The sequence below is a fragment of the Fundulus heteroclitus genome, chromosome 5, assembly GCF_011125445.2.
Source record: "Fundulus heteroclitus isolate FHET01 chromosome 5, MU-UCD_Fhet_4.1, whole genome shotgun sequence".
Taxonomy (NCBI): Eukaryota; Metazoa; Chordata; class Actinopteri; order Cyprinodontiformes; family Fundulidae; genus Fundulus; species Fundulus heteroclitus.
The window spans coordinates 27191831-27215666 of NC_046365.1; the positions used below are offsets into that span (position 1 = coordinate 27191831).

The following is a 23836-nucleotide window of genomic DNA, read 5'->3' on the forward strand; positions in this document are numbered from 1 at the left end:
GTAACAGCTAGTCAGAGGTCAAACCATCTGATTTTAGTATTTACACTTTTAGTAAGAGACCGTTGTTAAATTCTTCTGCTGTTTTGACCACGTTTCTATGTGAAGTTACCTTTATTAAGCGCGTCTGTTGTATCAATCCACCAGATCGGCTGCCACTCACCCGCCCTCTCTAGGTCCTCCAAGAAAGACGTAAACTTTAGGATTTTTCTGTCACACCTCAGGTTGTCCAACAGCATCGCAGATGGTAGGTTCTGTTGTGGTTTAAAGGCATACTATGCAACATTTTTCAGTTAATTAATGTGTTGCATACCGTTTTGGATGATTAAATGAGTCATTTCAGGTCGAACAAAGGTTTTCTCGGCCGCCCTGGTGGTCTGTAGGGGAAATACCGTACTTGCAATTGCAAGAGCTCTCGGCCCGCACCCACAAGTTTAGAAGTCTTGTGTGCATCGCGAGAGTCGGTCTTGCTTTACGGCGAGAACTGCTACACGCCTCCAGTGAAAGACATGCTTATTGCTAGCGCAGTGGCGATATTTGTGCAGTTATCATGGCGGAACCAGCGAGAAAACAGCGAAAGCCCATGTCGGAGCAGGCAAGAAAGAGGAAAAGGGCTCTGGACAGAGAGAGGAGTCGTACACGGGTGAACATCGGGCAAGCTTTTTCCTTATGGCGAGAGCTAAAAGAAAAAAAAGGCTGACGCGGACCTCGCGTTTCTGCTGATGCGATTGTAAGTAACATTGGAATGGTTTTTCTCTCTCTGTGTGCATGTTCATACTTTCACTGTGTTAGTCATTGTTTGTACTGCCATTTTTTTGACTTTTCGTTTCGTGTCTGCTAAGCTCAAAACAACCGCGCCTGGCTTGACGGAGAAACCAGAACAGCTGAGCATCTTTACGACAGTGCACTTTTACTTTCGCCCTCTGGGGGGAGCCTCGCTGGAAAATCAACCCCGGTTGCATAGTATACCTTTAAATTGGAGGAAAATTTAGATCAAATAAAAGACGCTCTGCTGTGCCAGGTAAGTACAGTAGTCGGCTCTCTTGTCTCAATCCGAAATCACTTCAATGCCAAATGACTGAAATAACCAAAGTTAAAACAGAGGAAGTAATTTAAAGACGAGCTTGTTAACTTATTTTGTAAAACTTGTGTCTTTTGAGAGCAGGGCCCTTTACTTGTGGCAGTTTCAAATATAATTTACACTAATTTAAAATGTTGTCGTTCATGTCAATGATGTTATGTTTTGAAAGACATTATCTGGGCTCGGACTCTTGATGAGTATGATTGGGGATTCTTTTTTTTTTTTTTTTGTTTTGATTCCAGCAGTTGCAAGGTGTTGAGGATCCAGTGCCTTGTGGAATAGTTGCTTCTCATTTGGCTGACCCTTGCGTTTTGTTTGTTTGTTTCCCTCCTTCCCGAAGCAATGAGGTGATGTTCACAGAAGATGAAAGAATGACCTTTTGTTTTTATCAGTGTTTGACCTCTGCACTTGTCTTTCCTGTGGCTTTCGAAGCTGCTTCACTACAGTTTGACACAAGCACTGCCTTCAAAGTAAAAGGATCACAGGGTGGCCTTTAATCTGAGTGATTCTGTGAAGAGGAAAAGGGGTTCGACTTGACTTTGTGCCTGTGGGACACGTCTCTCATAAATCTTTGCTTTCCCACTGTTACCAGCGTTTGCCCTCTTGGACACACGACTCGCGCTCTGCAGAGTCCCTTCATTCTCCCCGCAGCATATAAGCGACCTCCTAGCTCACAGACGGGACGGTAAACGCTGTAATCAGATTCTCAGCGTTCCTCACACCTTGCATTTACCATCTGAGATGTCAGATGCTACAGCGGGGAGAAAAATAATCTAAACATCACCGCCTACAAAAACTTCCCCTGGTGATCTAGGCTGGGTCTCTCTGGGCAAAACACTAAAAGAGACCGCAGCAAAGTGCTTGTCAAAAATCCTCCGATTTGGACGTGTGCTGGCGCTGGCGGCTTTCGCAGTTGAAAACGCGCCAACTCCAAAGGGGGTCGCCTTCCTCTACACAGCCACCCCTCGCTGAGGCTTTGGAGGTGAAGGGGCAGGAGAAGGAGGGACCTTCAGAGATTCCCCCTTGCGCTGGACTTGAAAGTTTCTGTTTCTGTGAACTTTACATCAAACGAATATGGGCTGCTGCCGGCCCCTTTGAAGTGGCGAAAAAGGGGGGGGGGGGGAGTGGGTGGGAAGGTGGTTAGGGTGGGTTGTCAGGACTTAATACAGACCTATGCCTCAACGTGTTCTGCCCAATGCGGCAACTCATGAAAAGGTCTACTGGAAATGGCACAAGATCAAGGAAAACAAACACAGCTCTGAGTTACCTTTTCCGTCACATACAGGTGCATTTGAGGCTACAGTGAGATCTTTGTGCTCCTCTATCGCCCCTCTGTCAGGACTAAGACTTTTGTGTAGAGAAGTCATATATAGATAGAAATAACCTCCACTGTTTTTTTTTCTTTGTTCTTCCCAATGTAACGTGACATCAGTGTTATTTATTGTCGGCAGTGTTATTTAGTACTTTATAACAGCATTAACAACAACCCTGCAGCTGTTGTTGTCCATGCTGTAAAATATGACCCATGGAATATACTATATAAGTTGTGGTCCCATTCACCACGGTAGATATGTCTCATTTCACATATAAGCCACCACATGTCGTTTGCGTGTACTCCAAACAACATATGTACATTAAACTGAATATATGTAGTTTTATGTACATGCAATGGGGGAAAATCACTCTCATGCAGGTTTCCATTGGATCATATTAAAGATCAGACACCAGTGAATTGTGTTATTTACAGGGCCCTTCACGTTCCTTGGCACCGCTACTTAAAATGTATACGAATCCTTTAGAACAGTAAAAAAAATGTTTTATTGCAATGGATAACCTCACAATGAAAATTCTGAAAAAATATAACCATTAATATCTATTTTAATATTTTCCTTGGGGGAAAAAACTCAATCATTAAGAAATTTTTAAATAATAATAAAATCTCCCAAATAATTATTTTGAAATAAATATAAATTGGGTGTTTTTTTTAATGTATTTTAGTTTTTTTTTGTTCATCAAAGCGCCAAAAGCCTGAGTCCATAACTATAAGGACTCAGAGGTCCATTTCATTTAGACACTCAAATTGGAAATACAAAAACCAATGCACTCAAGTATGATGGATGTCATAATTCAGGAAATTGTTTAAAGAAAACAGCTTAAACTTAAACTCAACTCGTAAACTACAACCTTCCACAGAAGCTGCTGGTCATCTTCTACACTGCTATCATTTAGTCTGTCCGTCCATCAAAGTGTGGTTTGGCTCATCCACAAAACAGGACAGGTCAAGACTAAAACAAACAAAAAGGTCTGCATAAAGGATCATCAGGGCTGACCTTCCCTTCATCCAGTTCTGTGGTCAGCAGAAGGGCAGCTAACATCTCTGCAGACCCCACACATGCTGCACACAAACACTAGACTTGTAGTTTAAGGTCAGTGCTACACACTGACTCTTTTCTGCCCCCCAGGTTTTCTCTCTGATGAACACAATGGAAGCCTTATATCCTGATTAGCCAGCTATGCTGCTATGAAACAAAAATAAGGATACTGCACTTTAACAACTTACAACCTCCCTGCTCTTTTCTTTTCATATGAAAATCCATATGTTTTATATATATATATATATATATATATATATATATATATATATATATATATATATATATATATATATGTGGCGCACCCAAAACAGGTGACCACATTGGTCATATGTTTATTAGTAAATGAATATGATCTCTATGTACATATATATATATATATATATATATATATATATATATATATTTACACTGTCGCTTTAAGGAATGGCACAAGCAGTTGCGTTCCGGTTGCTATGGGAACGGACCTCCGCTCGCTCTCAGATCCAATTTGGGAGAAAACATGGAAAGCTGCTGTGTCTAAATCTCCTTTCATTTCACCTGTCTTTCAGGTCAGTAATGGGTAAACTGTCCATCTTTACATGTCTGTTTGATAACTGATTGTAGTGTTGTTTATAATCTAACAATAAGAGTATAAATAGAAAGTTTGCCGTTGATCGAGGCAGTTAGCTGAGGTAGGCTACTGTAAACCGTTAGCCAGTAGAATAACGGTTTAACTGAAATAACGGTTTAACTGGAATAACGGTACTGCAGTCGGTTAACTGCCGTCTCTTGGTTCATTTTCAGGTAACATAGCATGTTGAGCTCCGACACTCTGCTTGTTAGAAGTGGTTTTGTATGAATTGTTATGTATGCATTGCTATTTACTATTGTATATTTGTGTATTGTGTGCTTTGTGTGTTGTGCACCACACTGGAGCTTGAGCGAGACAGTTGATGCACAGGTGTTTTGTGGTTTATTCTGAATAAATAACTCAGATCCAATTTGGGAGAAAACATGGAAAGCTGCTGTGTCTAAATCTCCTTTCATTTCACCTGTCTTTCAGGATATTTAAATTTGTTATTACAGTCCCATATTTGGGACCTGTAACAAATTTTGGGGGCTCGAGTCCGGGATTGGCGCCACCGCTGACAGCTGTTGGAGGACGCCAGTCCAGTGATCCCTGAACCTGTGGACCAGATGGTGACGTGTCATCAGAGTGAAGAGGGTCTGTCCGAATCCAGGGCGTCTGACTGCTGCCAGAGCGAGGGAGTTCGAGGACCACAGACATCTGACAACCGTCCACCATGAGCCACGAGAGAAAGAAGCTGGTGTGGTCCATCAAGAAGGGACTGTTCCATCTGTCTGTTGATGAACTGTTCCAGCTTGCAACTGACATCACGCCAACACCCGACCAGGACCCAGCTAAGTTGCACCAACATGATGACGAGAGTGGTATTGAGTATTTGTGCTCATACATGGACAGTGTAGCTTTACTGGAATTGGAGGATGAGGGCATGTCGCAGTTACTTCTGCTAAAAGACCAGGTTGACAAAATGATTAACAGCCATAGTCAGAGTGTGGGTCGTGGGGGTAGTGGAGATTCTAATGTGTCTGATATGAAGGTGGTATCTGATGTGAAAGTATCACCGGTGACATCTGAGGTTGCACGCATGAACACCCAGGGTACCAGTATACACACTGCGACAACAGATTTAGCTTCTCAGACCAAAGATCTTGAAACACAGATTAGTAAATTGTTCGCTGTGTACAATGAACTCAAGCTAAAACAGAGTAGTGCTCCACCCACCACGCACATGGTAGACAATCCACCCACTGCTCGTGACAGTAGCCAGTTTCGCACCCCACATGACACACTGCAACTGCACTCAAACACCTCACACACCACCTATAGCACAGAAAGCATGATTGCCCTTAAAGACCTTCCCCTCCTACAAAGGAAAGAGTTCAAGATACATGGTGGGCAAATTGGCGATAACACTTCAGAGATCAGTTACAACAACATCACTAGGCAGATTGATGAAGGCCTCAGAGAAAATCACACTGAAGGTGAGATCACCCGCGCTGTGCTACGTGTCATAAAGCCTGGCAACTTCAAAGACATGCTTGCTAGTAAAGAGGACCTGACGGTAGGTGAACTTAAGAGCTTCCTTCAGTCACACCTAGGAGAGAAAAGCAGCACTGAGCTCTTCCAGGAACTCATGACGGCCAAGCAGCACGAGCATGAAACACCGCAGCAGTTCCTGTACAGGATGATGGGGCTGAAACAGAGAGTGATATTCACATCCAAGTGGGCGGGAGCAGACATCAAGTACGAGGCACTAACAGCACAGAATGTGTTCCTCCACACCATCTATCAGGGCTTAAGCGAAAAGCATGACTACGTCCGTCGTGAGTTAAAACTCCTCCTCTCCGACCCTGCAGTCACTGATGAGACAATCTTGAGGCAGGTCACTAAAACAACAAGTGAGGAGAGTGAGAGAAAGCGACGCTTGGGGCGCAGCACCCATCCAAGAACCGCTCATGCTCAAAGTACTGAAGCCAGCAGCAGGGACGAGAGTGCAGGGAAGTGTACCGCTGACCACAAGGACGAGCAGATTCATGAGTTGAGTGCTCAAGTACAGGCCCTGACCCAGGTAGTGAGCACCCTTCAGTCCAGTGCCTCAGCAGTGAAGCCAGCAACCTCCGAGCTTCAGCCACAGTGTAACTGTGGCTGCCCCAATAGGCAGAGTAGACCACTGAGGACAGAGAGACCCCGTGGCTGCCCCAGTTGTGTCGCTAATAGCCGTCCTGACTGCAACCACTGCTTCGCTTGTGGGGAAAATGGACACCGTGCTGTGGGATGCCTGAAGAGGACCAAACCGTCGGGAAATGCACCCCGGTCACGGCAAGGGGACTACCTGTGATCGGCTATAACGTTCAGTCCCATCAAGGTGCTGATATGCCAGGTCCAGCACGGGTTAATTACAGCCGTGCCATCCCCCCCCAGCCACTGACTGGTGCAAAGTCATCAGCAGAGCGAGTGGCCAAGCTTATCGGGGAGAAATGCACATTGAAATGCAATCTCAGTGGACATGCCGTGACTGTACTTCTTGACTCGGGCGCTCAGGTCAGCATCATCAGCCATGCATGGAAAGAAAAACACTTACCTCAACAACAACTGCACCCTCTCAGTGAGCTTATGGGTGATAGGGACCTTGACCTTACAGCTGCTAATGGTGAGCCAATACCATATGATGGATGGGTTGAACTTACCTTTAACTTGCCTGGAAATGAAGATCCAAGGCTCTCCATCCGAGTACCCTTTCTGGTCAGCCGTGTGAGCCTCACAAGACCCATCGTAGGCTTTAATGTGATCCAGGAGCTAATCCAAGGACGGGAGGGCGGAGTTGAAGTGGTCACTATCGTTGCTCAATTGCTGCAGAAGGCCATGCAGATTGAAGGGGATACAGCTGAGGCCATTGTGAACTTTGTGCAGACCCAGGAACACACCCAGGACCAAGCATTGGTGAGAGTTGGCTGGCGGGATTTTGTCATCCACCCTGGCCGAGCTGCTCACATCAGATGCAAGGTGCCTGTTGAGTTCATCTCACCAGTGGTGCTGTTTGAGGTCAGCCAGGAAGACCCAAGACTGGAACAGCTAGACCTGGGTGATGGCCTGGTTGAGGTCCACCACACCAGACGGCCTTTTGTTGAGATCCCTGTATTCAACCATACTCAGCACAGCATCTCACTCAACCCCTTTACAATACTAGGCAGTATCCAGTCAATTGACAAGGTGGTAGAGACAGACCAGAGGCACAGCTTCGAGGTAAACAGTGTCAACTCACCTGAGCTTGTTCCTGTTGGGGAGTATGACAAAGACCGAGCAGAGCCTATGTCCCAGCTGTGGCACCCTCCTGTTGATATAAGCCATCTAACAGATGAACAACAAGCAACAGTGAGAAGAATGCTTTATGAGGAGTCCAGCGCCTTTGCACAGGATGACAATGACATTGGGTGTGTCCCAAGTCTCCAGATGAGCTTAACACTGAAAGATGACATCCCAGTGCAGCGATCCTATGCGGCTGTCCCCAAACCCCTCTACAAAGAAGTCAAGGAGTATATCCAGGACTTGCTGGCTAAGCAGTGGATCGTAAAATCAAAATCCCCTTATGCCGCTCCTGTTGTTTGTGTCCGCAAGAAGGATGGAACCTTGAGGCTTTGCATTGATTATCGACTGCTGAACCAAAAGACCGTTCCAGACAGACACCCCCTGCCCCGTATCCAAGATCTTATCGACACGCTGGGTGGGTACAGCTGGTTCTCAATCCTAGATCAAGGAAAAGCCTACCATCAAGGTTTCATTGCAGAGGGGTCACGGCACATGACTGCATTCATCACCCCATGGGGCTTGTATGAGTGGGTACGTATCCCTTTTGGCCTTTCCAATGCCCCAGCAGCATTCCAGAGGAGTATGGAGGAGATGCTCAGCTCCTTGCGGGACGAATGCTGCATCCCCTACTTAGATGATGTCCTCTGCTATGCCAAGACGTTTGGAGCTCATGTGGAGGCGCTGAGACATGTTTTGAAGGCCCTCCAGCTCCACGGTGTGAAGCTCAGACCAACAAAGTGCGAGCTTTTCAAGAAGGAAGTTCGCTATGTGGGAAGGCTGGTGTCTGCTGAGGGAGTAAGACTTGACCCCAAGGATCTGGAAGCCATCCAGGCGTTGAGGACCAAGACCCCGACCACCGTGGGAGAAGTCCGTAAGCTGCTAGGGTTCCTCAGCTATTACCGGACATATATCCAAGACTTCTCAAGAATTGCCAAGCTAATGTATGAACTCTTGCAAGTAAAACCCCCTGCCACTGGTACGCCTCCACCCAGAACAAACAAGGGAAAAGGAGCACAGCTGTCATCCAGGACTCCTGTCCAGTGGAGGGAGGAACATCAAAGGGCCTTGGACCAGCTCATCCATGTCCTCTCTAACCCACCAGTACTTGCCTATCCTGACTTTAACCTCCCTTTTGTCTTACACACAGATGCGTCAGAAAAAGGACTTGGTGCTGTGCTGTACCAACGGCAGGGAGGGAAACTCAGAGTAATCGCCTATGGGTCCAGAACACTCACGCCTGCTGAGCGCAATTACCACCTTCACTCAGGCAAGCTTGAATTTCTGGCACTGAAGTGGGCAATATGTGAAAAATTCAGGGACTACCTCTTCTATGCACCCCACTTCACTGTGTACACGGATAACAACCCATTGACATACGTGATGAGCACTGCTAAGCTGAATGCTGTTGGTCACCGTTGGGTGGGTGAGCTCGCTGACTTTAGGTTCGAAGTGAGATACCGACCGGGAAAAGCAAACGTGGATGCAGACACACTGTCAAGGTTGCCTGTGAACATCAACAGCTATGTCGACTCCTGCACCGAAGAGCTGTCAAGAGACACCATTCTGGCAATGTGGGAGGGCAGTAGGGCAGCAAAGCAACAAGACGTTGCTTATGTGGCTGTTCTGAACCTCTCACAACGCCCAGCATCTCAGTCACCAGAATTGCTCCCTGCCATAAGCCATGCCGAACTCATGAAATCTCAGCAAGATGATCCTGTGATCAGTCAAGTCATCAGACTGAAAGAGAACACCAACATACTGATGAGTGACATGAGAAGAGGAGTAAGTGGCCTGGCCAGGAAACTACTGCATGAGTGGGGGAGACTACAGCTGAAGGATGGTCTGCTGTACAGGGAAACCAGTCAGAGAAGTCAACTTGTCCTGCCATCTCAGTACCGATCCTTGGTCCTTAAACACCTCCATGACGACATGGGTCACATGGGTATGGAAAGAGTCCTGGACCTCGCTAGAGACCGGTTTTACTGGCCCTACATGAAACAGGATGTTGAAGCTTATGTGACAAGGAAGTGTCCCTGTATCAAGCAGAAGAAACCGGTCTCCCACATCAGAGCACCAATGGGGAGCATTACCACCAGCTCACCCCTAGAACTTGTGTCCATTGATTACCTGCATCTAGAACCTAGCAAGGGAGGCTTTGAGTATATCCTGGTTGTTGTAGACCACTTTACCAGATTTGCCCAAGCCTATGCCACCAGAAACAAGTCCGGGAAGGCAGCTGCAGAGAAACTTTTCGATGATTTCATTCCACGGTTCGGCTACCCATGGAAACTACATCATGACCAAGGGAGGGAATTTGAGAATGACCTTTTCAAGACCCTGCAACAGTTGAGTGGAGTGGGTCACTCAAGGACCACTCCCTACCACCCCCAAGGAAATCCTGCAGAAAGATTTAACCGCACACTGCTTCAGATGCTCAGGACCCTGGAGGAGAAGGAAAAGGAAAGATGGAGAGAACACCTACCCCAAATCCTCCACGCTTATAACTGTACCCGGCACGAGGCAACTGGATTTTCACCCTTTTACCTGATGTATGGCCGTCACCCACGTCTGCCTGTGGATATGATCTTTGGCTTGCTGTCTGAAGAAGAAGCAACTTCTCCAAGAGGCTATGCAGAGAAATGGGCCTCTCGGATGCAGGAAGCATACAGACTCGCCTCAGAGAACAGTCAACAATCCAGCTCTCGGGGAAAGAGATACTACGACCAACATTTGAAGGGTGTTGTCCTTGAGCAGGGTGACCGCGTCTTGGTGCGGAACATGAGGGAAAGAGGGGGCCCTGGAAAGCTAAAGCCGTACTGGGAAGACACAGTTCATGTTGTGAGGGAGAGGATCGCAGATGGGCCGGTGTATAAAGTGTCTCCAGAAACAGGTGGAGGTCGAGTACGAACTTTACACCGCAACCTGCTTCACTTGGTCAACGACTTACCTGTGGATTTACCCCAGTCATCACAGAGATCACCTGTCAGAGAAGGAGGCTCACCGAGACACCTACCTGCTCTATCAACAGACCAGCCACGACAGAGAGCAAGAAACAGCTCTTCACGCCACACAGAGAGACAGAGTGAGTGGCGCCCGAGTAGTGACTCCTCCGACAATGAGGATGAGCCTCGATACTGGTTGAGGATACCATCAAGAATGGAGTCTGAGAACAACCAAACCCAGCCTCTCCAGGAAGAATTCCAGAGGACCTACATTCCAGTAATCTCCCCTCAGAGACTCAATGTACCTGAGCAAATCCTGCCTGAAAGGGAAGACCAGTGGACTGACAGTGTACTTCCAAGGAGAGAGAGCATGCCTGTAGTAGAAAGCAGACAAAGTGAACATAGAGCACTCCAAGAGGAATACCTACCCGTCAATCCAATGCCTGCAGTAGATGGACAGGAAGATGCCATGCAGGAGAGGCCAGTAACCCCTGAAGCAGTCAGTGAACAGTCCAACAATGAACAGTCCAGCCCACTACAGATGCGGAGGTCAACACGTGAAAGGAGGCCTGCCCAGATGTTCACGTACAGCTCCTTAGGACAGCCCTCTTCCCAACCCCCAGCCAGTTGCAATACAGTAGGGGCCTATGGGACGCCGTCAATGCCACCATGGGGAGTGCATACATACCCCAGTTACTTCCAGACACCACTTCCATACCTTATTCCCATTCATAGTATACCTTATATGTGTCTGGTGTACTGATTGGCCCGCATACATACACTCACACACATGCACACACACACCTACATACTTACCTGGGACTGGCCTGCAGGGTTGAGCAACAGACAGATACACATACATACACGCACGCGCACACACACATGCTCAAACACACACATACTTACCTTTAGTCACACAGAGATTCTCACTAGTGATTCTTAGGTTTAGTTGCTGATAGTAGCAAGTGTCAGGAGCCACTTTTGAAGTTGGGGAGCGTGTGGCGCACCCAAAACAGGTGACCACATTGGTCATATGTTTATTAGTAAATGAATATGATCTCTATGTACATATATATATATATATATATATATATATATATATATATATATATTTACACTGTCGCTTTAAGGAATGGCACAAGCAGTTGCGTTCCGGTTGCTATGGGAACGGACCTCCGCTCGCTCTCAGATCCAATTTGGGAGAAAACATGGAAAGCTGCTGTGTCTAAATCTCCTTTCATTTCACCTGTCTTTCAGGTCAGTAATGGGTAAACTGTCCATCTTTACATGTCTGTTTGATAACTGATTGTAGTGTTGTTTATAATCTAACAATAAGAGTATAAATAGAAAGCTTGCCGTTGATCGAGGCAGTTAGCTGAGGTAGGCTACTGTAAACCGTTAGCCAGTAGAATAACGGTTTAACTGAAATAACGGTTTAACTGGAATAACGGTACTGCAGTCGGTTAACTGCCGTCTCTTGGTTCATTTTCAGGTAACATAGCATGTTGAGCTCCGACACTCTGCTTGTTAGAAGTGGTTTTGTATGAATTGTTATGTATGCATTGCTATTTACTATTGTATATTTGTGTATTGTGTGCTTTGTGTGTTGTGCACCACACTGGAGCTTGAGCGAGACAGTTGATGCACAGGTGTTTTGTGGTTTATTCTGAATAAATAACTCAGATCCAATTTGGGAGAAAACATGGAAAGCTGCTGTGTCTAAATCTCCTTTCATTTCACCTGTCTTTCAGGATATTTAAATTTGTTATTACAGTCCCATATTTGGGACCTGTAACATATACATACATACATATATTACCTAACAGTATGCAGCCTGTTTATCCCCGTACTTAAAACTATGTTTCGAATATTGCTGGATTTTGCTTCTAACGCTAGTTTTTAATAGATTTCCTGCTGTTAACAAGTTTTCCTTCTGGATTGCATAGCATGTAGCTACATCCATTTTCCTATCAGCTCTGAGAAGCTTTCCAGTCTTTCCTATAAAAAAAACAGCTCTACAGCACAATGCTGCCACCACCGTGCTTCACTACGGAGATTGGATGTTGAGGATATTGTGTAGTGTTAATTATCTTCCTGCAGATAACATTTTGCATGTAGGCCAAGTTGTCTTTTTTTGTCTCTTCTGACCGGAGCACGTTTTTCCACGTTTGCAACACAAAATCTACCAATAACTACTGTGACGCTCTTATCATTGAACTGTCAATCCTGTCAGATGTTTGTTTTTTTTTATCAGATAACGCTATATCTTGGTTTTGTAATTATCTGCCAAATTGTGGACAATGCGTGCAACACAGTGATCTGTTGTCACAATACAACTTCACAAAAAAATCATGAAAGGTGTGCTACAGGGTTTCCTTTTATGTCTAACTCTGTTTTCTATTTATGTAAACAGTGTTGGAATAAAAATGTTACCGATGCTTGCATACATTGCATGCTGATAACACTGTGGTTTACAGCCAAGCAAAAGCTGTCACTGTTGTGCTTAAGCTTCTGCGGTCTGCACTTGACTTGACTTGTCTGAACTATTTCTAAATGCTAATTAGACAAGGCCAAGCTGTTTGTTAGAAAAAGTTATTTCCCTTCCATAAAAAAAACAAAAAAAAAAACAATGACAGGTGTACCAGTAAAATGTGTTGCAACTTACAAGTACCTTGGCAAAGAAATTCAACATCCACTTTCCTTTTTCAATCACATATTGAACATGTTGTAAAGAGGTTGGAGATCAAATGAGGGGTTTTCTTCAGAAATAGATCCTGTTTTTCTTTCAGTTCCAGGAAAAATCTACTCTTAATGATCTTTTTACCTCTGACAGATTACTGTAATGTTGTTCACACCACCTCTCTGAATAAGTTGGGTCCTGTTACATTTTGGTTCATCACAGTACTTTATATTCTTGGTTAAACTGGCCATCATTATCAATCCATAGACTCATGCATTGCTACATTTTCATCCATAGAGCTATCCTTGAATAGTTACCATATCATTTATCCTCCTACGTGTCACTTAGACGGTCCAACCGCAAACTTTGTTCTCATGACGTTATCTCCTGTAGTTCTCTGTTAGTATAACACTGAGTCAGTGCTTGTGTGCTTATTTTATGTTCATGCTCTGTCTTCTCAAACCCCCAATTGGCAGTGCCAGACGGCTGTCCACGCTGAGCCTGGTTCTTCTGAGGGTTTCCTCTCCACTGTCGCCACATGCGTGCTCGGTATGAGGGATTGCTGCAAAGTCAATGACACGATCCAAGCGACTGGGTTTTCTATCTGTCTGGATGATTTGATGGAACTGACCTTGTAAAGTTCCCTGAGATGGCACGTGTTGTAAAATGCCACTCTATAAATAAACCGAATTGAACTGACTTCTTAAAAAAAAAAGATTTTCTTACTCTGCCCCGTCAGCTTGGACCCCTCCACAACAGGATCTGAAACTACATTGATTCCTTTGGGACAACTGAAAATTATTTAAGAAAAATAGAGAAACTCGTTCTAGTAATTTTTTCTTAGGTTATTCACTCCGAGTCGAATGTTTTAACTATTTGCATTGTTACTGTTTTTGTAACCTTTGTTGTTGTTGTGTTTTTCTTTTATCAAAACAGATCTCTCTTGTAAATGAGATCCTGGAACTTAATGAGACAATAAATAAAGATTCAATAAAAAAAACTACAAAAAAAAACTACCAAATGATGTGTTAGTAATGCAGTAGTAGCACATCAATAATACATCTAAAACCTCTTTCACTGTAACTGATGATTTGACACCAGCTCTCCAAGTGTTTACTCCTAATAAAATCAAGATTGGTTTCATGCTCGGATTATTTATCCGGTAAAAATGCAGAGAAATCACAAAAAAAAAAAAAAAAAGCACAGATGTCATCTATGCGGAGGCGGGCACAGGGACCATGCAGACTCCTCAGACTGAAGGGCCGCCCTCCCGTTCTTTCCCATGCACCAGCATCCACTGACATTGGCCACATTAAACACCCTGCATTCATCAAAAAAAGAAAGAAAGAAAGAAAGAAAGAAACGCGAAACCTTCTAGCAACGCCAACTGCTTCCTGCTGCCGCACTGCTTCCTGCGCTCTGCGCGTCGTTAGAAAGCGCTGAAACTCCAGAGAGGAATTAGAAAGAGGAAAGGAAAAAAAAATGGCCAAAACTGAGAGGCAAAGACGAAGTTTGAAGAGCAACGAGTTCTTCTTTGATTCAGAAGCCTCTCTCCTGGATCAGCAAGATCTCGACATGTCCAGCTGCGCTTTCAGTGACGTCTTCAACTCCAAAGACTCCCACATGGAGCAGATCACTTTCCTGAAAAACGTCCAGGTCCTGCTGGAGGCTGCAAGGTTTCTTGAAAGCGCCGAGCGCAAGGACGGAAGTGAGTTGATCTGTGCTGCGTTTGATCCCTTTACGGTTTTTTTCTTTCTTTCTTTTCCTCTGAATTTCAGAAAGAAACAGAAAAGAGAAGACTTCGTTGCCAAACAGTCTCAGACAACAAAGGGCCGAGTTCATGCAACTGTGCACCACTGTCTGCAAAAAAAGCACAGCCTGTGACAGATTTGCAAGAGCAATGGACGCGATTCATTGCATTTTGGATATGAGGAGAGAGGGGGGGAATGCGAGCTTTGATTCATTTTTAGACTGTTATCCGCACGGGTTTTTTTCCTCTGCGGCACGTATCGTCGCTGTGTGTGCCTCCACAACTCTCAATAACAAGGATCTGTAATTTTCGCCGCAGCACGGTCAAAGTGGCACAACATAGGCCTGATGATGATTAGCTGTGTATATGAATGTTCTAATAAAATCTGATCACATTGCGGCGTCCTCCGGTTCAGTTTAGGATGATGTCATTGTGCCCCCGCAGACTCTGTGGCAGAAAATCAGAGTATTTTATAAATAAATACGCAGCGGATGCAATTGAATTGTGTTGGACATATAATTATAATTCTGTTAGATGTGCTAGATCCTATTTTATAATCCAACTATAAACGAGTTGTCAGACTTTCCGCAGATGGCAGATCTCTAAATGCATCGCGGCTCTGGCCTTTGGGGTAGTAATTTAATGTCAAATCATTAAATAAATACAGTTTGAGCAACAGATTTTTCATACTATCAGAAGCATATCGCGTCCTTTTAATCAGGCATGATGGAGCTAAATGCTATGCCTTTTCATTTTTACGCGAGTCTGACAAGGGTCGCTTTGCGTTTAGCGCTGACATGTCGATAACGTGCAACAATGCGCGCATGAGAAGGCACTTTTTCACATGCAACGTGGGAATTTTCGTCAGATCGCTGGAAGCAGCTTCTCCTCACAATTGTTTGCTTCCTGCTACTTGGAGGCGTGCCGCACTGCTTTCCACATGGCGCAAACCTCCTCTGCAGTTGGTCAGCTGCGGGTTAAACCCTCCGCGTCCGTCAAAGTCGTCTGCCAATCGGGCTTCTGCTCGTCTCTGACGTCATGTGTTGCTGGGCCTGGCTTCAGTCGACAAATACACTCCCACCACCCCGGTGAAGTCTGGGACTTTTAGTTCTTTTTTTTTTTCTTTTTTTTCCCCTCCCCGTTCCTCATTCATAACCTACGCTATCAGACAGGTTTCTTCAAAAATTATTTTGATATAGTTTGTTACTAATAGAATGAATGACATGCCACGATGGGGTTTTCTCTTTGATTTGCTATTTTGTTGTAAAGTATTATTCAGATAGATACGATATAAATTAGCCTTTCAAAAATAAACCTTGTGCAAAACTGTAGAGCCACAGGGCCACAATCCAATAAATAGTACAAAAATAATTATAAATAATTATGTTATTCAATTGTTTAAATCAAAGAGGAAATGTGAAAATAAATGTACAAACAAATGAATAAATAACAACCTCCTCCCCCTCGTTAATTATTGAGGTGTTGTTGCAAAGGACTATGAGACTCAGAAATAAATTTAAGATTCCAACTTTATCTACTGCATTTTCCATTTATTATAAGTCCATGGATATGTTAGTGACACTTTTAAATTATTAGAGCTAAATTTATGTCCATGTGCCATAGTATTTGTCTTCACTTTTATTCAAATGATCATATAAGTGTATATATTTAGCATCTTATCATTTATTGGATTGTAACCCCTTTGGCCGTTCGTCCTCCTACAAATCTTGCTTTTACAGAGTTTTATCTTGGTGAAATGGTGATTTACGAAAAGCAGGATAAAATATAAATATATTTTTTAAAATCTCACAATGACGTGTTTTTTTTTTTCTAAATGTGAAAAAGTCTGTTTAAATGCGATGATTGTGCACACAAAGAAAAGACAGACTTGTAACTTCTAAGAGTAGCTTCAAGTAAATTCACTGACATACTCAGTTTCCCATAATGCACCGCGATTGAACCAGCCTCTCTTCCCCAAACCCCCTCCTTGGTTCCCGCCTCCCAGCTGAGCAGCTAGGTAAACAAACAGGAGAGGAGAGGAAACGAGCAGTATAGCAGCAGAGGCTTGCAGGGTTCTGGCTGCCTTGGAGATATTTTTTTTTAATTGTTTGTATCTCTTTTTGTAAAGAAAAAAAAAAAAAAAACAATGATACCCTGTCTCTTTTTTATACACGGGCACTGACGTTTTCTAAAGAAGAAGAAGAAGACTTAAAAACTACTAGCTTTTAATAGTAGCTTGCTAGCTCGGGAAGATTGGACTGTTTGTTCTATCAGTTATTTTGGAGTTAGTAAAAAGGCTCCATGTACGATAATAGGACGTCGTCTTCACCCAGGTCACGCGGATGTGGTAGTCTTCCTTAAATAAAAAAAAAAGCGACCCGGGCGTGAATCCCTGCCGTCGTTCGCGAAGCTAGCATCTACCGCTGAGCAGGACAACGTTAACCCGGCACACCGCCTCAAGGGAAGAATGACTGCTGTCCAGCTTATAAACATCCAGCGGTTATTGGAGGCGGCTGAGTATATAGAGAGAAGAGAAAGAGGTGACGTTGTCTTCATATTCTCTAAAAAAAAAAAATAATAATTAAATAAAAGTCACCGGGAGAGGGAAGGGGACCAAAAAAAAAAAAAAAGTTTCTGCCCGTGTTTTCCGTTATAACCGTTGACGTTTCTGTCCTCAGAGTGCGAACATGGATACGCTTCGACCTTCCCTTCAAGCCAGAGCACAAACCACCAGAGACAGAGGAAATTCCGAAATAAAAAGTTCAGCAGTAACCACAACAGGTAAGAATGTGCTCTCTCTCTCTCTCTCTCTCTTTTTCTTTCTCTCTCTCTGTCAGCTGTGCCGCTTTGTTCTTGGGAATCGCGCCACGACGCTTAATAAATACAGATTAATGTCTAATGATAGCTGCCCTTTAACACCTGGAATATCGGGGTGAGGTGGCTGCAGAGGGACGGCATGAAACCCGGAGCTATCGGCGAATCATGGACACGCTGTTCTAATAATCGCTTTACTTATTTATTTATTTTGGAGAGGCATAACTTGATTGGTAAATGCTGCGCCTCAACATAAACCTCACCGTCGAGGCCAGGAAGACGCAGGAAAGGCGTCTGTGAAGCAAGCAGCGTTTCATCAGCTGATCTGTCAAACGGACTTCCTGATCCAGGTTAGAAGTCTCGATCTGACGGAGGCCAGAGGCAGCGGTGGCAGTGCAACTTTACGTGTGATCGTTTCAAAACGTTTGGCCCTAGATTTGAAAAGGAGTTTAGTTTTTGTTTACTTGTTTTTATTTTTATTTATTTATTTGGATTTTTTTTTACCTTACATGTTAATGCTGGTCCGCCTTAACTACGCAGCAACAACGCTCTTACTTTCTCTTTCGCCTTAAAGATGACCAGGCTGCCATTTGCCTATCTAGTCACCACTTCTAAAGAGGGGACCGGCCGGAAGGTCTCACGTTTAGTTTCATAAATCGCAATAATATGTAAAGTAAATTACAAATAATATCATGCATTTTTTGCTATTCTGCGCTTTATTGAGCAACACTGGGAGTATAGCATACCTCCAGTTTAATACTACCAGGTTTTTCAGGCATCCTGCTTGGGCAGCCATTCACCTGTCATGCTGAGCAGACATGCTGCTAGCTAGCTTATTAGCTGCACAGTTGATTGAACATAGTTTTATTTTCCATGGCAGGACCTTATGGCTTTTTGGGGAAATTTCTCTGCTCATGCTAAGCAAGGGTCTCTTTCTTGCAGCCAGCTGACTTGCAGTGCACAGCAGCAGGTACTGGTCAGGGAGCTCCATGCTAATCTGCGTCCCATTCAGTCCGAGGAACCCCCCCAGTCGCTCCAGACCTTTTCCTGGGCATCTCATCGAAAAATAATTCAAACTGCAGTTTGAATTTTCACAGCGTTTGCGCCAACCAGTAGAGCAACGGTCAAAATGGACAATTTTTTCCCCAGACCAGAATATCAAATACTGAGAAACCAGTACAACACACAAACACTGATAACCTGTCTAGTGTTGATCAAAGTCAGATGGAAGTCAGTCATACGTTTAGTTACATAAATGGGGCTAATCTCTTAGCTTCTTCATTTTCAGCCGCCTTTATCAAACCTGCCGAACATTTCTTCTCTTCTGTCGTGCTTGAAAAGTGAAAAAAATCTGAACTGGCAGGTCAGACGTCGAAGGAGACCGTAGATCAACATCAGCCAGATAACGCCCTGACTGATTCACCTTTGCAAACCTGTTAAACAAAAATGTATAAAAAAAAAAAAAAAAAAAAAAAAAAGATCTTGCTTGCTATTGTTTCAACCAATAAAGCAATAAATATTCTAATCGCTGCTAAATAACATCACAGTTCAAGCAATCATCCCAAACATTACTTTATCATCTTTTTAATTTTAATTTAAATTCACAAGTTTACACAAAAGCATTACAGTTATGCCTCAGCTATCAAGCAGCTATTGAGCAGAATACGATCCCCTTTTTTTTCTGTTCTAATCTTGATTGGTGAGCACATTTATGACAAGCTAACGTTAGCTGTTAGTTTGCCTGTCCACCACAGACACACGGTGCAGGGAGGGGGGGGGGGGGGTAGTGGGTCGGTGCCCAGGATGTTCCACACAGCCAGAGAAAATTATGCTTCCTCTGACACTTTCTGTGGCATCTCACTGAGAGGTCTGGAAAGAGTGGCGCGACAGAAACGGAAACTTTTTAAAACTTCGATGGCGACGGCCAGCTCATGCCTATTCATAACAGACGCCTCCCCCTTCAGTACAAGAGGTGAACCTGTAGTCGGTTGCTAAAAACAGGTAGGATCTTCGCTGTCGACCCGCAGAACCCCCCCACTGCTGGCATTACGTCTTCCCCTGCTGCTCACACGCATACATCGCTGAGCCCATTGAGAGTCACACATCCAAACATAAGCTTCCCTCCAATCGCTCCATATAAGCCTTTTAATATTAATGTGAGACTGGGCCACAAACAGGAGCCGCACATTACTCACTGCATGGACTGAACGTTGCCTCTCCCCGCATGGCAACAGTCACCATCAGATCAACTCAAACGTCTGCGGCCGTATTTACGGCACTCGTGATAAGTTGCTTTGAAAAGCGTGTTTATATATATATATATATATATATATATATATATATATATATATATATATATATTCATAGTGAATTTAGATCTGGGGATTGCGTGAAGTGAGGCCTTTTAGATCTGTATCTGACTGAAAGAAAGGAATTTTCTGAAATTGTGTTCCTCAAAGAGACGGATGCCCTAGATTTGACGGCGTTGGGGAGAATATTCTCCGGAAACATTCTCACGAGTCACTATATAATTCAGCACGCTTGCCGTCTAACGCCATTTCATGGCCGTGGCTCACTTTATAACCCCACCCCCCCCACCCCACACGTGCTTTTCGCCGCGTTCAAGCTGCAGCAGCGCCAAGCGTTTCGTTTCGTCGCGTTGAGCTGAACCGGGATTTTTCTCCACCACTGAGCCATCATTTCATGACTGTGGACTGGCAAGAGCGGGCAAACCCGCTCACCTCGTGGAGGTGTGGCGTCCCGCTCTGGGGAAAGAAAAAAAAAAAACCTCCTTTCCCGACCTTCGTGTAGATGGCTTTTTAAAACTTGATAGATCTCTCCCACGCCCTGCACACGTCAACAGAAGGACATTTAAAACATCCTTTGTGCCCGACCTGACTCACCGCAGCCCTGTTGTGTATAAATAGCGCGGGATGTGTTTTGGTTTCACCGACGACCTGATGATAGCCAACGCTTTTATAAAATGTAAAATAAAATAAAAAATATCATCACGCGCACTTGGTTTCCCCGTGGTTGGCTCCCTCCAGTTTGCAGCTGCCCCCTCAGCGGCGGGCTGCGGCTTAAGGCCCCCAGGCTTATCTGACTCTGCCCTCTCTCGCCTGCCGTATATAGCAGGGACGCTTTATCTCGCTGACCCACTCTATGGGCGTGCATACATGCATACATGCACGCACACACGTACACTTACCAGACCGCAGGAGGACGCCTGATGCTGCTATGTCTGGCCTTGAGCCACTTTTATAATCTCTGCGCGCTGGAGAGCCACACATGCCAGTAAAGGACGCAGGAAAATGAAATCTTGACCGATTTCCTTTAAGTTACAGCTCTGAGATGAGCCGTAGCCGTGGGGACGGATGGCCGACGGTTTTTAGGCTTCGTACCAGGACTGGTTTGTGGCACGGGGCACGCTTTTTATAGCGGATAACAACGCTAAAGTTATTTCCCACACCAGCTTCCTATTAGTAATGTGTTTTCACCACGCCAGCTCCTCTGCTTGACGTGCCGTCGCTGCTTCCACGTTTTTTTTTTTCAGGTCCCCTGAACGCAGCGTTCCTCGTTCCTAAAGAGCAACGATCAGCTGCAACAGTTTTGGGCAAAGGGGCAGGGGTTTCAATTGTCCTGCGAAAAAGGGGGGACGTGGGTTACTTAGCAACCCAGATGCAGTGCAGGCACTGTGACAGCTACTGACGCACATGACGAAAATTATGCATGCGTCCGTCTCCTGTTGGCCAAACACTTAATCGGACTCACAGATACACACATCCGGCGATCTGCTGCCTTTCCGAACACGATTATCGGGGCGATGGATCTCCCCGTCTGTGGGCCCCGCACTCTCTGAATGCCCCCCCCGGCGAGCTTTTACCTGACTCTGATTTGAACGTGTGTCGTAGAGTAGAGAGTTTCAGCGGTGACCGCAGAGATATCGACGGTGTAAAGTGAAAACCTTTAGTGATGGCGTGTGACTTGCTCCGGGCTCTCAGAGAGTTTCAGGTAAACAGCTCCTACCGGCTTATCTGCGGATGATGTATTTTGCTTTTGCTTTCGCTCTGTCGTGCTCTTAAAGAGGTTTTTTTTTTTTCTGTTTGGAAGGAGAAGACCGGGGAACTCAACACGTCTGAAAACATGCCGTTTCATTGCTTTCACACACTTGTGACGTCACGGTCCCGACCATCGATGGACGTTTTTTTAAGGGGGTGATACGTGATGTGTTAATGCGACGTGCAAGGAAACAGTTAGTGCTTTGTAAAGTCGTTTTGCAGACAAAGATCTGAAGAGCGGCGTGCATTAGAGTTAATACTTCACCTTTTGCTGCAGTTACAAGTTCAAGGGTCTTCAGGTATGTTTCTTAGCAGATCTGCCTGTCGGTGTAGGGCCGTTTTCCTGTGAGCGCGTCAGCATCTGCCCACGTTTCAGATCTTTTCTAGCCTCCAACAGGTTTTGTTCCAGGATCGGTCCGAATTTTTTCAACCTTCCCCCAAGAACTCTGACCGGCTTCCCGGTCCATGCTGAGGGAACGCGTCCCCAAAGCGTGAGGCTCCCACCGCCATGTTTCACAGTAGTGATAGTTTTCTGTCACGTGTAGGGTTTTACTTCTAAGCGGTTATAGTCAGAGCACCTTCTTACATATGTTTACTCGTCCCTTAGGTGGCTTGTGGAAAACTTTTAGATCGCTTTCTTCTTGACGCGCTTCCATACAGACCAGATTTGTTGAAGGGGATCTCTGCAGCTCCTCCAGAGTCCCCATCAGCCTCTCGGTTGCTTCTCGTGTCCGGCCCGTACGGTCAGGCGGACAACCGTGTCTTTACAGCTCTGCAGTTGACCGTAGCTGTTATGTGACAAACAGTCAAAAACGTCCTCTGGGATATTTATGTATTTTTTTTCACGGGAAAATATTTCTTCTGTTCTTGCGTTATTGTTTGTTTCCATCCAAACGGCAGAGAGCGAAAATTCTACCTTCACTCACTCACTCACTCACTCACTCACTCACTCACTCACTCACTCACTCACTCACTCACTCACTCACTCACTCACTCACTCACTCACTCACTCACTCACTCACTCACTCACTCACTCACTCACTCACTCACTCACTCACTCACTCACTCACTCACTCACTCATTCTTGTTTTAAATACTTACTAAGGACCATGAGTTGACTTCCATTCATTTTTCAACCCTTTCTGTGGCCTGACCCTGACCATTACCACTACATACCTAACCCTAACGTAAATCTAGACTTAATTGACACCTTAGCCCTAAACCTAACCCCTTACCCCCCCCAAAAAAAGAAGAAGTGAGGACCATAATAATAACCGTATTGCTGCGTCGAGCCTGTGCAGTGGTGGGCCTTCCCTCTGCAGCTCTACTGTCCTCCCATCTTCAAAGACGGAAAGGCTTCTTTGACTTTGCCATCAGCGAGCTACGACATTGTGAATGCCTGACAGAAAACGCCATTTAAAAAGCCAGATTTATTCAAAATCTTTTGACTTTTTTCAGGGCCGTGGTCTTAAACCTTTGATGAGCCGTCAAAAGTCCGAGTTCAAGCGATATATTGCAATAAACAATATATTACAACCTGTCCCATTTGTTTCATCGCTTGTTCCTTTCTTTTTCTTTTTGCTTTAAACCTTGTTATAATCTACCAGCGCAGAATGTGAATACTTTATCCCTTCCTTCCTTCCTTGAAGTCTCTTCCTTGGTCTTAAGATTATGTTCAGGAGTGGCTTAACTGCTTCTAATTTGTAGAAAGTATAAGTTCTGCATTTTTGTTTGTGTAAAACTCTCCAGTTGCATTTACTGACTGCTCCTGTTTTCTGTACTTCTTGCAGGTCAACACATAATGAACTTGAAAAAAACAGGTGAGTCGGAAATATTTCCTTGGAAAACATTTCATGTTTATGGCACACTAACAGGACACACCCAGCCCTCAGAGGTGTACGAGTTCATTTTGTTTCACTTTCACTTTGATTTAAACACAAGGTAGCTGTTTTTTTAAAAGTGAATCCTTCCTGTTCAACAGGTGTTTAAAGCTAACGTCGAAAGATTTTCTAACATTGTCCCGGACATCCTCATGCATGTTTGTACACCTAACTGCTAGGGTTGTCCCGATGCGAAAGTTTCAAACTCGATACTGATACCAAGAAAAATACTTGATACCACGTTCGAAACCACGGCAAAACAAGTTACTTCTGCATAAGGGCTAAAAAAATTAGAAAAGATAAACTTCAAATTTCTTAGTTAGGGCAAAACACATGAGTGAGCACAAGTCTGTGGAGGATTGAAATGGACAGAAATAAAAATAAAAGA

General features: G+C 44.6%; 1 protein-coding gene and 2 long non-coding RNA genes across 4 annotated transcripts in view; 1 reads left to right on the forward strand and 2 right to left on the reverse strand.

Annotated features, from left to right (window-relative positions):
- Positions 1 to 3868: 3868 nt before the first annotated feature.
- On the reverse strand, positions 3869 to 4536 carry LOC118563189. Its single transcript, XR_004931088.1, has 2 exons — positions 4485 to 4536; positions 3869 to 3990 (listed from the first exon to the last, which is right to left on the reverse strand). It is a non-coding gene; the product is annotated as an uncharacterized LOC118563189 (long non-coding RNA).
- Positions 4537 to 11390: 6854 nt separating this feature from the next.
- LOC118563190 lies at positions 11391 to 12058 on the reverse strand. The gene is made up of 2 exons (XR_004931089.1): positions 12007 to 12058; positions 11391 to 11512 (listed from the first exon to the last, which is right to left on the reverse strand). It is a non-coding gene; the product is annotated as an uncharacterized LOC118563190 (long non-coding RNA).
- Positions 12059 to 14216: 2158 nt separating this feature from the next.
- The window catches only part of mxi1 (max interactor 1, dimerization protein), a 30980-nt gene continuing 21360 nt past the window's right edge, over positions 14217 to 23836 (forward strand). Inside the window, exons 1-3 of one of the 2 annotated variants that reach the window (XM_012867002.3) lie at positions 14217 to 14654; positions 17375 to 17477; positions 23359 to 23388. In XM_012867002.3, the coding sequence (XP_012722456.3) occupies positions 14429 to 14654; positions 17375 to 17477; positions 23359 to 23388 (359 nt within the window). In that variant the 5' untranslated portion in view covers positions 14217 to 14428. Of the gene's footprint in view, positions 14655 to 16706; positions 17237 to 17374; positions 17478 to 23358; positions 23389 to 23836 lie in introns of those variants that run through there. The other variant, XM_036137330.1, reaches the window with a different exon arrangement.